The sequence below is a fragment of the Priapulus caudatus genome, unplaced genomic scaffold (assembly GCF_000485595.1).
Source record: "Priapulus caudatus unplaced genomic scaffold, Priapulus_caudatus-5.0.1 Scaffold3002, whole genome shotgun sequence".
In the NCBI taxonomy this organism is placed as follows: Eukaryota; Metazoa; Priapulida; class Priapulimorpha; order Priapulimorphida; family Priapulidae; genus Priapulus; species Priapulus caudatus.
The window spans coordinates 1-14,846 of NW_014580063.1; the positions used below are offsets into that span (position 1 = coordinate 1).

At 41.7% G+C, this 14,846-nt stretch overlaps 2 protein-coding genes across 2 annotated transcripts; one reads left to right on the forward strand and one right to left on the reverse strand.

The window, feature by feature from the left end:
• Nucleotides 1–91: 91 nt before the first annotated feature.
• On the reverse strand, nucleotides 92–2,024 carry LOC106819227 (extensin-1-like; the record flags this gene model as incomplete). Its single annotated transcript, XM_014823876.1, has 2 exons — nucleotides 1,991–2,024; nucleotides 92–412 (listed from the first exon to the last, which is right to left on the reverse strand). Coding segments are annotated over exons 1-2 (355 nt in total), but the record flags the coding sequence as incomplete, so codon positions are not given.
• Nucleotides 2,025–5,246: 3,222 nt separating this feature from the next.
• Nucleotides 5,247–9,069, forward strand: LOC106819228. The gene is made up of 2 exons (XM_014823877.1): nucleotides 5,247–5,647; nucleotides 7,279–9,069. Exon 2 carries the CDS (start codon nucleotides 7,930–7,932, stop codon nucleotides 9,067–9,069), a length of 1,140 nt encoding a protein of 379 aa, XP_014679363.1. The 5' UTR covers nucleotides 5,247–5,647; nucleotides 7,279–7,929.
• The last annotated feature ends 5,777 nt before the right edge of the window (nucleotides 9,070–14,846 follow it).

The window sequence follows — 14,846 nt, forward strand, 5'->3', positions numbered from 1 at the left end:
ACGTACGGAAAGCTTCGTCTGTCATCAGTAGTCGTGCCAGTCGAGTTAACGTAGTGTGTTGTCTAACGAACGCTTACAAGAGTTGATGTACAATAACCTACAACTGTACTAGTGTATTGGTGTACTGGTGTACTGGTGTACTGGTGTATTGGTGTACTGGTGTACTGGTGTACTGGTGTATTGGTGTACTGGTGTACTGGTGTATTGGTGTATTGGTGTACTGGTGTATTGGTGTACTGGTGTACTGGTGTATTGGTGTACTGGTGTACTGGTGTACTGGTGTATTGGTGTACTGGTGTACTGGTGTACTGGTGTATTGGTGTACTGGTGTACTGGTGTATTGGTGTACTGGTGTACTGGTGTATTGGTATACTGGTGTACTGGTGTACTGGTGTACTGGTGTATTGGTGTACTGGTGTATTGGTGTAAAAGGCCAACGATGTCAGTAAAACCTGGACGAGGGACGTATAAGCAACTGGCGCCACCTATTGAAATATAGTACGCGTGATCGGATCTAGATAATATTCAGATGTCCGTTCAGCCAAATGTTATTGCGATGGTGCGTTGATTGTTGGCCATAGCTTTAGATTTCATGTGCTTTGTATGGCGACTGGGTGAGTGTTGTGTGATGTGAAGAGATGTGATATAATGCAATGATGTAATGATGCAGTGTGCTTTTGTCATATAATGTGATGATACAATAGGATGTGATGTGATGATGTGACTGATGTTATGATGTAATGGGATGGTGTGATGTGATAATTTAATGTAATGATGTGATATGATGATGTAATGTAATGATGTGATGTGATGTGGTATGATGTAATGTGATTTTTTAATTTGATGATGTATTGATATAATGATGTAATGTGATGTGAGGATGTGATGTAATGCGATGATGCAATGATGTAATGATGTGATGATATGATGTGATAATGTGATGTGATGATGTCATGTAATGATGTAATGATGTGATGATGTCATGTAATGATGTAATGATGTGATGATGTCATGTAATGATGTAATGATGTGATGATGTCATGTAATGATGTGATGATGTCATGTAATGATGTAATGATGTGATGATGTCATGTAATGATGTAATGATGGGATGATGTGATGTAATGATGTGATGATGTCATGTAATGATGTCATGTAATGATGTCATGATGTGCTCATCAGGACCGGAAGAAGAAGGGGGAGATCGACAACAACATCTTCCTCGCTGACATCTACTCGTACCAGGGAAAGTTCACCGAGGCAGCGAAGCTATACCGGCGATCGGGACAGGAGCAGAAGGCCATGACCATGTTCTCTGACCTACGCATGTTCGACCAGGCCAAGGTACGCGGCGGCGGGGCGGCGGCTGCGGTGTGGCTGATTGGTTTAACCACCAAGTCCTCAGTCATCAGCTATAGTTGGTTTATTAGTGGTATCAGCATGTGTTTGTGACCTGTGCTTGCGTGCGTCTTTGTGTGTGTGTGTGTGTGTGTGTGTGTGTGTGTGTGTGTGTGTGTGTGTGTGTGTGTGTGACAGAGAAGAGAGAGAGCGGGCAAGAGGAGAGAGAGAAGAGAGATGAAGAGCGAGAGGAGATGGATGAAGGAGAGAGAGAGAGAGAGAGAGAGAGAGAGAGAGAGAGAGAAGAGAGAGAGAGAGCTGAGAGAGAGAGAGAGAAGAGAGAGCGGCTCGAGAGAGAAGAGGAGAGACCATGGCATGCGACCGACCCTAGCCGGATTTTGAGAGAGAGAGAGAGAGAGAAGAGAGAGGTTAGAGAGAGAGAGAGATGAGTGAGAGAGAGAGAGATGAGAGACGAGAGAGAGAGAGAGAGAATGAGTGAAGAAGAGGAGAGAGAGATGAGAGAGAGAGAGAGGAAGACGAGAGGAGAAGAGAGAGATGAGAGAGAGAGGAAAGAGAGAGAGAGGCACGTCGAGCGAGAGAGAGAGAGAGAGAGAGAGAGAGACAGAGAGAACAAGAGAGGGAGTGACAGTACCTCCTCCCTTAGTTTCCTTCCTGCAGGACTTCATCCTCGAGCGGCGACGTTCCAGTGACAAGAGAGCCGTTGATTGGCGAAGCAGGCTGAATGGGCGCGCAGCAGCCAACGACCGCGGGCCGCTACGCCGAAGATGTACATGTCAGCCGGCGACTAAGTCAGAGCCGTCGCATATCATAGGAGAGCACGGCTGGGGCCGAAATGTGAGTGTAAGGGGGCGTGTGTGTGTGGGGGGAGGGGCGTGTGTGAGTGTGGGCGTGGTGTGTGGGGGGAGGGGTGTGTGTGCAGTGTGTGAGTGTGTTGTGGGAGGAGTGTGTGTGAGTGTGTCGTGTGTGTGGGGCGGAGGGTGTGTGTGCGTGTGTGTGGGGGAGGGCGTGTGTGAGTGTGTGTGTGTGTGTGTGTGGCGTGCGTGTGTGCGTGTGCGCGTGGGCGTGCGCGTGCACGTGCGTGCGTGCGTGCGTGCGTGTGTGTGTGAGTGTGTGTGTGTGTGCATGCGTGAACATGCAGTATGCTGCATGTAATTGATCATGAGTGTCGTTCTGGCGTACGAGTGTGTGATGTGTAGGCGTGGGAGTATATAGCATTAGCACAACTGGGCTGGGGTGAAGCCTGAGGTCACAACTAGGCTTGAAATTTGTGTGGCAACTACAGATTTAGCGTATTGTTTAATACGGGACGATTCACGTGTTAGTTCAGCTCCTTTTACTGTTTATATACAGGCTGATTGAGGTCTCGAGAAAGATAGACAAGGCCGACAGAGAGGCCCTCGCTAAGTGCGCTCAATACTTCACACAGATGGACAAGCACAGCTATGCAGCTGAGGTGTACAACAGGATGGGTGATGTCGGGGCGCTGGTGCAGCTACATGTGTCAGCCAAGCACTGGGACGATGTGAGTGCAACATCACCATCACACATTTCTTTAGCAGCTACCAGGGGTTAGCGTAAGGTTACGGTAAGGAAGGACAGTAGGGTAGGGAGGGATAGGGTTAAGTTAGAGCGTAGGGGTAGGGGTAGGGTTTACAGTTTAGAGTAGCGGAGTAGGGTTTACAAGTTAGAGGTAAGGGTAGGGTACGAGCGGTAGCAGGTAGTAGGGGACAGTGGTAGGCGGCTAGGGTTACGTTAGAGGATTAGCATTAGCGGTTTACAGTTAGAGGTAGGGGTAGGGGTAGGGTTACAGTTAGAGGTAGGGGTAGGGTTATAGTTAGGGGGTTGATCTAACATTACGGTTAGGGTTAGGGTTAGGGTTAGTCATGCATCATCTCATGTTATCCAACGGCGTCAGGACGGTCAAAAGCATGAATTCATGAGTACGAATCCCAGAACTACCTAGCCTGCTGCTGTGACATAGAGCGTTTATCATTGCCCGGAGATTAATCTTGTCTGCTGCAGCAGCAGCACAGGTAAACATCTGCGCGTTTCCTTGTTGCAGCGTTCGTGATAGCCGAGCAGCATCCGCAGTTCAGGGAGCTAGTCTACGTGCCATACGCGCAGTGGCTGGCCGAGAACGACAAGTTCGAGGAAGCGCAGACAGGTATGCGTTGCCATGACAACGAGCGTGCGGCTGCGGCTGCTGCGGGCGAACGTGGCATTGCGAGGTCGGCGTCTCTGCACACTTTATTTATTATTTTATTAGCTCATCTGACATAGTCAGATTGCAGCCTTGTTAGAATCGCATGATCGGTACCCGTGCGTCGTGGCGTCCGACCTGCCGTCCGTTCCTGCCTCGCGTCCTTGCCGTCCGGGCGTCATCAGTTGGCGCAGCAAATCTTAACCGCTCGACGACGCGTCACGATATTTCGGGAAGTGGGGGGTAACTCCGAAAAACGATATTGGGATGTCGAAGTTGGGGTCAAAGTCAAGAAGGTCAAAGAGTGTAAAAGAAGGGGGAACATTCACTCCTTAACTTAAGGATATAGGGAGGGAAATGCAGAATTGCGGCCAAAATCTAAACGGCTCGACCTAGGCTCGTGATAGTCACGGCTGTATAGCATTCATGTAGGAAAAGGCCATCACCTGTGCGATAATTGGAAGTCACAGGTCAAAGGTGAGTGGGCACCGGGCAGATTTTAAGACATTTTCGTGAAGGACATGGTCTGACGGAAGCCGACTTGAAAAACTTTTTTTGTGTTCAGCGGTGACCTAGCATTTTTATGGCTTTATTGAAAGGACCATGAAGATGTCCCTTCTGCCGTGACATGCTGAAGAGTAAGTGTCGCATAACCTATTTGACCCTCAAGAGGAGGCTTAAATCTGGATTTGTATCGACTGTCTGTTAGAAAAGAATTTGACTGCCGGGTTTGCTAGTAGATCGTATACATGCCTGGATGTATGAGGCCTACAATGTCACAGTGAAACTTTCCAAAAACGAAATTTGGTTAAAGAAGGTGTATGTTCCTTAAATCGTATAATTTCTATGTCATTCTATACTGTCAGTATGTAACATGTAACGTATGCCACTGCCAGTGGCTGCTGCTAGTGCATGTGTTTGTGCAGTTTTTGCCTGCCTTAATTGGTTACAGGTGGCAGCTCTCTATTGCAATTTGCAGCCTGTATACCATAGAACCATAGAATGAGAGATGTATATACTACCATAGCACAAAAATTATATTACCTGCTGACATGCAGTGCTGTATCGACTGTGCACTACTCATACTCATACTTAGGTCCAAGAAACGGTATTGCTATGGTTAGACTACCGACGTCAGTCACACAGCCTGGTTGGGTTAACTCTAGCCACAAGTCCCCACTACGTGGCGAGAGGCGTACGTGTCCTCCGCCGTCTAACTAGTCGGAGAGCCGGGTCGGTTTAGGTTAACTCATAGTATCATAGTCATAACACTGACACTGTTACTGAGCCACTTTGCATAGTTACAAGTAAAGATTTTGGCCAAATTACGTTTGTAAACAATATACATACTGATAAGCTTGAAACGATTTGAAGTTTTTCATCGTTGCACTGGTATATATTCCTGTTTATGGCTCATTACGTTTCTTTTTTACGATGCCACCGCATAAACACGGCTTAGAAGCAATGCCTTAATTTTGCCAACCAGTAAACTGCGCATGCGCTAAAATGACGTGATGATATGATAACAAACTCGTGAATATCCACCGGTGCAGTGGCATTTGAGACGAAAATGCACGAAATTTCCGTTTTTTCCTTGTTTTCATATCAATACATTATTATGAAGGGGAACGATTTTCATACTATTTGAACGTGTAAGGGTGAGATAACACTCATGCAGAGTGAATGTGTCAGTTTGGTTAGCTTTCCTGCAAAGGAAATGTGTTAAATCAAAAAGTGAAAACCCAGTAAAAACCCACAAATGCCTGCGCAGGGCGGTAGGTGCATCGTTAACACCGGCAGCGTTGAACGTGTTAAGAAGAGAAATTAAATGAATTCGATGGCGCCAGGTGTCGCTGCGTTTTGTTTACGATATTGGCTACGCCCAGAGGGAATAAGAAGAAGGAATAAGAAGAAGGAATAAGAAGAAGGAATAAGAAGTAAGAAGAATAAAAATACGAGAGAGGGTCCTTAAAATATAAGATACAAGATACAGAGGAATTAGAGGAGGAGGAGCACAGACGATTAGGAGAAAAGGACTGTTTCACGTCGTAGGTCTTCTCGCCTGGGGACGCAGTGTTAAGCAAGAAGGTAACTTGTGTATTGCATGTGGCTAGCAAACGGCCAGTAATTTGACCTATATTTAGCCTTCAAACTGATAGTACCAAGATAAGCGTTAGTAAGCAGGTGAATCCGCACAGATTGAGCCACCGTAGAACGAGCGGGCCCGTGTAACCTATGATTTTTATGTCACAATATCACAATAATTTAGCAGTTATTATACCTAATTTTGACAGTTACTTAGTTATAGTACTATCATCCTTCTAACCCAATATATAAGTTTTGGTCGATATCTGTTGATATAATCAAATCTCTAGGTACTAGAATCGCGAGTCGCGTAAGTTTATAACCACTGGCTGTTTACAACCACCGGGTTTGTTATGACTATTTTTATCAACATATCAGAACAAATCGAACATATTTATACCTAATATTTATAGCTACTTATAGTACTACCCTCCTTCGAACCCAATATATGAGTTTTGCTCGATATCTATTGATATAATCAAAGAAATGGCCAGATAGACTCTAGGTACTGGAACTGCGAGTCGCGTAAGTTTAGAACCTCTGACAATCGGTTTGTTATGACTATTTTTATCAACATGTTACATATCAGAACAAATCGAACATGTTTATACCTAATATTTATAGCTACGTATAGTGCTATGCTCCTAACCTAATATGTGAGTTTTGCTCGATATCTATTGATATAATCAAAGAAATAGCCAGATATCTCTAGGTACTAGAACCGCGAGTCACCCGGCCAAGTTGGGGCATGGATGGTTAGGTGACCCACATATCAACAGTTTGTTATGACTATTCTGATCAGCATATCGAAACAAATCATACATTTGTATACCATATTTGTTCACACACGGTCAGGAGCTTGCTAGCTCATGTTATATTTGTTACAAATGTACCGTATTTAAATTAATAAATAAATAAACAAAAAATAAATAGTACTACCCTCCTTCTAACGCAGTATATAAGTATTGCTCGATATCTGTCGATATATAACCGAATAAATAGCCAGATATGTCTAGGTGCTACAATCGCGACTCACTCAACTTGGGGCATACGTGCTGGCGTTCATGCAAAGATGTTTCGATGCGTGACCGCGGTCTGATGTCATGTAAGCCATGCCCATTTTCTGTTCGAAGCGGTTAATTTTGAAATTGTCACATCTTAAATTGCTTCAATGGCCATTAAAACGTTTTTTTTTTAAACAAATTTGCAGTTAGGTAATATTACACGACATTTTAGTTCACTACTGTGCAATTCGGTAGAAATGATGTTTTGGTGGCCTATCGGCTTGAAGGCGCTTGCCCTGCTAGGGGTGTTGGTGTACACTGTACGTGTTGCTAATGCATATATTGATCCATATATAACAACAAATAGGGCATTTTTATCTCGAATTTTGACAACTACCTGTAGGAATAGTATCATATACTAACTCAATATATACATTTTGTTAATAATTGTTTTTATTTATACCAATTGTTTCTATTTATATCAATTCTAACAGAATATTTACTCACGTAGCATGATTTTTATGTATTTATTTTGCAGAAATTTAACAATATTTATATCGAATTTTGATGGCTAATTATAGTACTAGTATCACACACTATTTACTCACGTACCATTGCTTTCTTTTTCAGTTGGAGCTCAACAACCTCTGACGCTTACCACCGTGTAAGCGTACAGGGAAGATAGTGATCCGACTATAACCACCGTGTTCTAGTCGCCACTATTGGAGCTCAACCCATCCTCACGTTTACCACCGTGTAATCGTGGGGAGTAGAGTGATCCGACTTTGACCACCGTGTCCTAGTCGTCACTACTGCCTCTGTATTGCCCCTGTGTAATACACGCACTCAGTGAGATACTGAGGAGCTTTACTCCGGCTCAGATTGTGGAGGACTATACTGCCTATGTATTAGCACCGTCTAATATACGCATTCAGTGTTAAGCACTGAGGAGCTTTACTCCGGCTCAGATTGTGGAGGACTATAAAAGCCACTGCGCATAACTTATCAAATAATAAAAGCCACTGTGCATAACTTATCAAATAATAAAAGCCACTGTGCATAACTTATCAAATAATAAAAGCCACTGTGCATAACTTATGAAATAATAAAAGCCACTGTGCATAACTTATCAAATAATAATATAATATAAGAATAAAATAGTGATATAAGTTCACATTTCTCAGCTAGGTGCTTGTTAGAAATTGTTACAAAAGATTGCATTGCAGAACACATAGCATTCTTGATTCATATCACTCGCCATTTTATAAAATCTTTGCCATTATGGAAGAAACTGATATTGGACCAAACGAAAGCCCAGAAAAAGCATATCATTTTGCTCACATTATTCAAGGACATTACCATCAAGGTGCAGATTTATTTCACCCAAATTCTAGAGGAAAGCAATGTATGACTAATGCCCTTCTATCATTAGTGTACAGCTATGTTAGCAATGTCAATAACTGGATGGCTGAAGATCTCAACAAAATATTGGTAAGTGGAGATAGCTTTTACACACAGACTCCTAAGTCACAGGATTTCCTTCTAGTGTCAGAGATTCCAAAGTATTTCACATGTTTTGACAAGAACTTCAAAATTACAGACAAAACATCAATGGTTGGTCTTGTGAATGCTGTAACTGCTGAAGCTCCATACAGTGTTCTTGCTGATAGCTTACAAAGCTTAGATGCATCTAACCCATATGCTCTCATTTGTCTTGGTTGCTATGCATCTGCAGTTTTTCTAAACAATGGTCAATATTTCTTATTTGATTCTCATGCTCGCAATGACCATGGCTTACCAGCTTCTAATGGCACTGCAGTTTTACTTGCATTCAACAGTGTAGTAGATTTAACACAATATGTCAAAGTTTTGAGCTTGAAGTTAGGTGCTAACATTTTTGAAATGACTCCCATTGAAATAAAAACAATAACACATAAGGCTCTACAATTAGGTTTCAAGCGGCAAGGTACATACCCTCATATAGACTTTGGATGTGATGAACAAACGGTGACAACACGAACATTGATGAATAACTACATGATCAATCAACTACAGTGCCAAGCACTAAACAAAAAGCAACGTGAGTGTCAACAATCCAGACAACCTGACCGCACAAAGTATATGCAGCAGTACAAACAACGGCAAAGAACAGACACTGAATATCAACATAAAGAGAGAATACAGCAGCAGCGCACTATGCAAACGGCTAGACAGCAACCTGAATTAGCATCTAAAGAGAGAATACAGCAGCAGCACAGTAAGCAAACGGCTAGACAGCAACCTGAATTTGCATCTAAAGAGAGAATACAGCATCAGCACACTATGCAAACGGCTAGACAGCAACCTGAATTTGCATCTAAAGAGAGAATACAGCAGCAGCGCAGTAAGAAACGGCTAGACGGCAACCTGAATTGCATCTAAAGAGAGAATACAGCAGCAGCGCAGTAAACAAACGGCTAGACGGCAACCTGAATTTGCATCTAAAGAGAGAATACAGCAGCAGCGCAGTAAGCAAACGCTAGACGGCAACTCTGAATTTCATCTAAAGAGAGAATAGCAGCAGCGCAGTAAGAAACGGCTAGACGGCAACCTGAATTTGCATCTAAAGAGAGAATACAGCAGCAGCGCAGTAAGGAAACGGCTAGACGGCAACCTGAATTTGCATCTAAAGAGAGAATACAGCAGCAGCGCAGTAAGCAAACGGCTAGACGGCAACCTGAATTTGCATCTAAAGAGAGAATACAGCACCAGCGCAGTCAGCAAAAATCTAGACAGCAACCTGAATTTGCATCTAAAGAGAGAATACAGCAGCAGCGCAGTAAACAAACGGCTAGACGGCAACCTGAATTTGCATCTAAAGAGAGAATACAGCACAGCCGCAGTCAGAAAAATCTAGACAGCAACCTGAATTTGCATCTAAAGAGAGAATACAGCAGCAGCGCAGTAAGCAAACGGCTAGACAGCAACCTGAGTATATTTCTAAGGAGATATCATGGGAACGACAAAGGAAGTCTACATTAAAACATTGCATTGACCATTTTATCAAACGTACAATGACTGGACCTATATATGTTTGTTCAGTTTGTCAACAAACATGGTTTAAGCATTCAGTTGCCAAGGTTACAATGAAAATGATGAATTCAGAAGTCATGTGTAAATATCTCACAATTACATTCAGTTAATGAGGTACAGTGGATCTGTAACACGTGCAAAGTGTCCATAATAAATGGCAAAGTACCAAAACTATCTATTTCTAATGGCATGGGTTTCCCTCTCCAACCTTCACAGCTAAGAATACATCACCTTGAAGAACGACTTATTGCTCCCATTATCCCATTCATGCAGATACGAGAATTACCACGTGGTAGGCAGCTAGCTATACGTGGAAATGTAATCAACGTTCCAGTAGATGTGACGAACATGGTGAATTGTCTGCCCAGAAACCTCCATGAAAGTGAGACTGTCTCAATTAAACTCAACGTAAAAACTGGAATATAGAAAATGTGAATTTGTTGAGACTGTACGTCCACTTTCTGTCATATCTGCACTTCACTGGTTAATGAACAACAGTGATTTGTTCAAAAAACAAAATATCCATATCGATGATAGGTGGTTACAAAGATTGAATGAACTAGATGCTGACGACGAAGCATACATTTCACAGCCCATTTCAATGATGCAGACGTCTCCCGAGACCACTAATATAACAGTAATACGAAGCAATTCAGTATGTCACTTGGAAACCCTCACTGCGAAGACAAGCAGCTCTTCACCTGATATCCATGATACTAGTCGTCATAACAATGCTACTGTTAATGACAATGACAATGATGACAATTTTTGTGAAATTGATGAAACAGAGTTGACCACTGGTAACATGGACACTATGCTAGATGAGCCTAGTTTAGACAGTAACAGGGTCCTAACACTTGCACCTGGAGAAGGACAACAACCTATAAGTATGTTTCAGAATCCGGATGTGGAATATCTTGCTTTCCCCACGATCTTCTGTGGACAGAAACGCCCAGAAAATCATGAAAGACAAGTACCTGTCTACTATAGTGACATTTGTAAATATGAACTCCGATCCGTTGACAGGCGCGTTGCTCAATGTATTCCAAACATCTTTTACAAGCTAAAAAGAACTCAGATTAAACAAATAACAGATAAAGTTTTTCTAGCGTTAAGACGATGTCAGAAGAAAGGTCAAACGTTCACAGCAGAAGACATGCTAGACAAAGGTCAACGTGAGAACATTGTCAAACTAGATGAGGGCTACTATATATTCAGAACACTCCGAAATTCTCCACCTTATATGCAAAAACGTAAGAAGGACATTTTTGCAATGATTCGACAGTTAGGAATCCCAACATTCTTTATCAGTCTGTCAGCTGCTGACACACACTGGCCTGACCTCCTCACATGTTTAGGACAGTTAATTGATAACAAACATTACACGCCTGATGAAATAGCAAGCATGAGTTGGGTTGAGAAATCAAGGTTGATATCATCTGATCCAGTAACATGTGCACGCTTCTTTTGTCATAGAGTACAAACATTCTTCAATGACTTGCTGAAAAGCAGCTGCGCACCACTTGGCAAATTCTCGATAGCTTTATCAGATATGAATTCAGCAGAGAGGCAGTCCACATGTCCATGGTTTATTGTGGATAGATAATGCTCCAACTGTCGAAAAGTCATCCCCTGATGATATTACAGAATTCATCACAAATATATTTTCTTGCTCTAGAGATGTTAGTAATGAAGATGAATCATTTCTCGATTTACAGACGCATAAGCATTCCAAAACTTGCAAGAAACAGAGCAAAAAACCACTTTGTAGATTTGGTTTCCCTATCGAACCAATGCCGTGTACAATGATTCTACAACCATTAGATAGTGATGAAGAAGATCTTGACGTGTATACAAAAAAACATGACGAAATTCGACAGATGCTCAATGATATGGGATATGGTGAAAATATAACATTTCAGCAATTACTAGAAAAGTTAAAAATGTCTGAAACAGAATACATAAAATTGTAAGAAGTTCTTAAAACAAGCGAAGGTCTTCCTGAAAAGAACACACAGCTGAAATTAGAATCAACCCGTACATGAAACACCTACTAGGAGCTTGGCGAGCAAATCATGATATACAGTTTGTATTGGATGCATATGCTTGTGCAGTATACATAGCAGATTACATTAGTAAGTCCCAATCAAATGTAAGTACGCTACTAACTGATGCTTGCAAAGAAGCGAGAGACAACAACATGAATCTGAAAGAACAAGTCCGACATATTGGTCATAAACTACTTAATGGAATTGATAGTCGGAGCACAAGAGGCATGCTTCTTAGTCCTACAACTACCAGTAACGAGAGCATCACGAGACATAATATTCATTCATACTGCTCATCCAAATGACAGGACATTTCTACTAAAAGATGAAGACTCACTGAAACGACTGCCTAAACACTCCACTGATATAGGAGTAGGAGGTCCTCTTAAAGTTTATGCAAACAGACCTAAGTATTTTGAACGATGGTGTCTTGCAGACTTTGTTTCACAAATCGATGTGACATTTCCTAATAAAACAACCAAAGAAGAATATTTGGATAACTTCGATGACGATAAAGATGACGATCAGGTAGCTCACGATCATGATCCTCGCAATATGATCAATTTCACTTCCAAGAACGGAGTTAAATTCCGTCAGCGAACAAACCCGAAAGTTATCAGATTTGTCAATTTCAATGAAGAACACGACCCAGAAAACTTTTGTCGGGAAAGATTAATGTTGTATCACTGTTGGCGAAATGAAGAACGTGACTTGAAAGCAGACTTCGACACTTACCATGATCACTACAACCACGTCAAAACTGCTCTACAGAGTAAACGAAAACAATATGAAGCTCACATGGAAGATTTAGACGCAGCATTGCAGTCAATGAATGATAATCGTGAACATGATGACGACATTGCCCCAAGTACACAACACCAAGAACTACAAGACATGCAGCAAGGTTCAAAAGAAAGCAGTAGATATATGTTCTTTAATCCTGATCGCCCTGAAAATCAGAGGGTTTATGATATTGGCTTGGACCTTGGTATGCGCCATCGATATAACCCCGACAGTATTGAATTCTTAGGTGGTTTACTTCCTGATAACAATTACAGACAGCTTTTACAGTCACTAAACATGAAACAATCAGAGTTTGTGTGTCACGTAGTGCATGCACTAAAAACAAAGAATGATCAGTTATTTGCATTTCTACATGGTGGTGCTGGAACTGGTAAAAGTCTCGTCCTCAAAGCGCTGTATCAGGTTTTAACAAGATATTTCTGTCGAGCCGGTGATAATCCAGAAGATAGCCGAGTCCTTATATTAGCTCCAACTGGCAAAGCCGCATATCTAGTAAAAGGTTCAACAATACATGGTGGTTTGAAAATTCAGCCAAACAAGAGTCTAGATTATAAACCACTGAATGCTGACATTTGCAATACTTATCGAACAAAATATCGAAATGTGCAAGTTGTGATCATTGATGAGATAAGCATGGTTGGAAATTGTATGTTTCGATTAGTACATCTCCGGTTACAAGAGCTTAAAGGCAGTAACAAGCCATTTGGTGGATTACATGTCATCGCAGTTGGTGATCTGTTTCAGTTATCTCCAGTCCAAGATAGATTTATATTTCAAGACCTTCCTGACAAATTTGGTGGGTCACTTGCTGTCAATCTGTGGAAACAGTACTTTACACTATATGAACTTGACGAGATTATGCGACAAAAAGGTGATCAAGAGTTTGCACAAATACTTAATAGAATCCGAGAAGGTAAACATACACATATAGATATTAAACGCATCAAAGAGCGAGAAATTACAAGCAATCATCCAGATTATGACAAGGCAGCACCCCATTTCTTCATTTTGAGGGAATTTGTCCGACGCCATAATGACTCAGTTCTTTCACATAGTAGCGCACATGTTACAGTTAAAGCACTAAATGTTGTCATGGGGGATCACACGCCATCAGTCAAAGAGCAAATCCTAGCAGCAGTAGAGAACATCAAAAATGTTTCATCTACTGGAGGACTGTTTCAAACTCTCAAAATTGCTGTCAACCATCAGTACGACATAGTAGCAAACATATCACTTGAAGACGGTTTAATTAATGGTGCCGAATGTACAGTCAAACACATTGAAAATCTTCAATCAGAGACCTTAGTTCCAAGCATAATATGGGTTCAATTTGAAGATACTAATGTGGGAAAACTGCAGCGCCAGAAATACACTGGCTATTATCATGATGGTCTAGACAGAACGTGGACACCAATATTTGCTGTTCAACGACACTTTCAAGCTACCAAAAGAAATGTGACGATATCTCGCACACAGTTCCCCTTAAGACCCGCAGCTGCAAGAACAATACACTCGGTACAGGGACTACATTCAAATCTCACATCACGTCGACTTAAGTGCCAACCCCAAAACTCCCAAGACTCTTCCAACACATCCATTATGTTGCACTTAGCAGAGTGACAACCATAATGCACTGAATATTCTCAATTTAAATGAGAGTCAAATTCGAATATCGCCTCATGTGGTAACTCACATTGAAGAACTCCGAGCAGAACGGCAACTTCAGTTGTCTTACACACCTATTTATACATTTGGAGAAGACTACTTAAAAATAGCTTTCAACAATGCAACATCTCTACATCGTCATATTATGGATATCCGAGCAAATCACAACATCATAGCTGCAGACATCATTGCTATTGCCGAATCACGATTAACAGAATCTGATTTAGATGAAACGTACATGCTTAAGGACACTGTCATGCACAGAAATGATGACAACTACACTAGCTCTCCACAAAATCGTCCCTTCCATGGCCTTGTACTATATGTAAAACGTCATGTACAAGTCTTAGAAATGTCTAAATATTCGACAAGGATGTTTGAGAGTATCTTTACATGCATTCATTGGAAAGATTTGCCACTGCAAATATATTTCATCTACAAAGCACCATCATGTACACTTGAACATCTCAACACATCTCTGTAACGTTACAGTCAATGCTCATTTAGAAAGTCGACTTTCTTTTTGTAGGCGACTTTAATATCGATTTCTCAAAAAATCAGACAAAATCCTTTGCTGAATTTATGCTAGCAAGATTCAACTGTTCACAG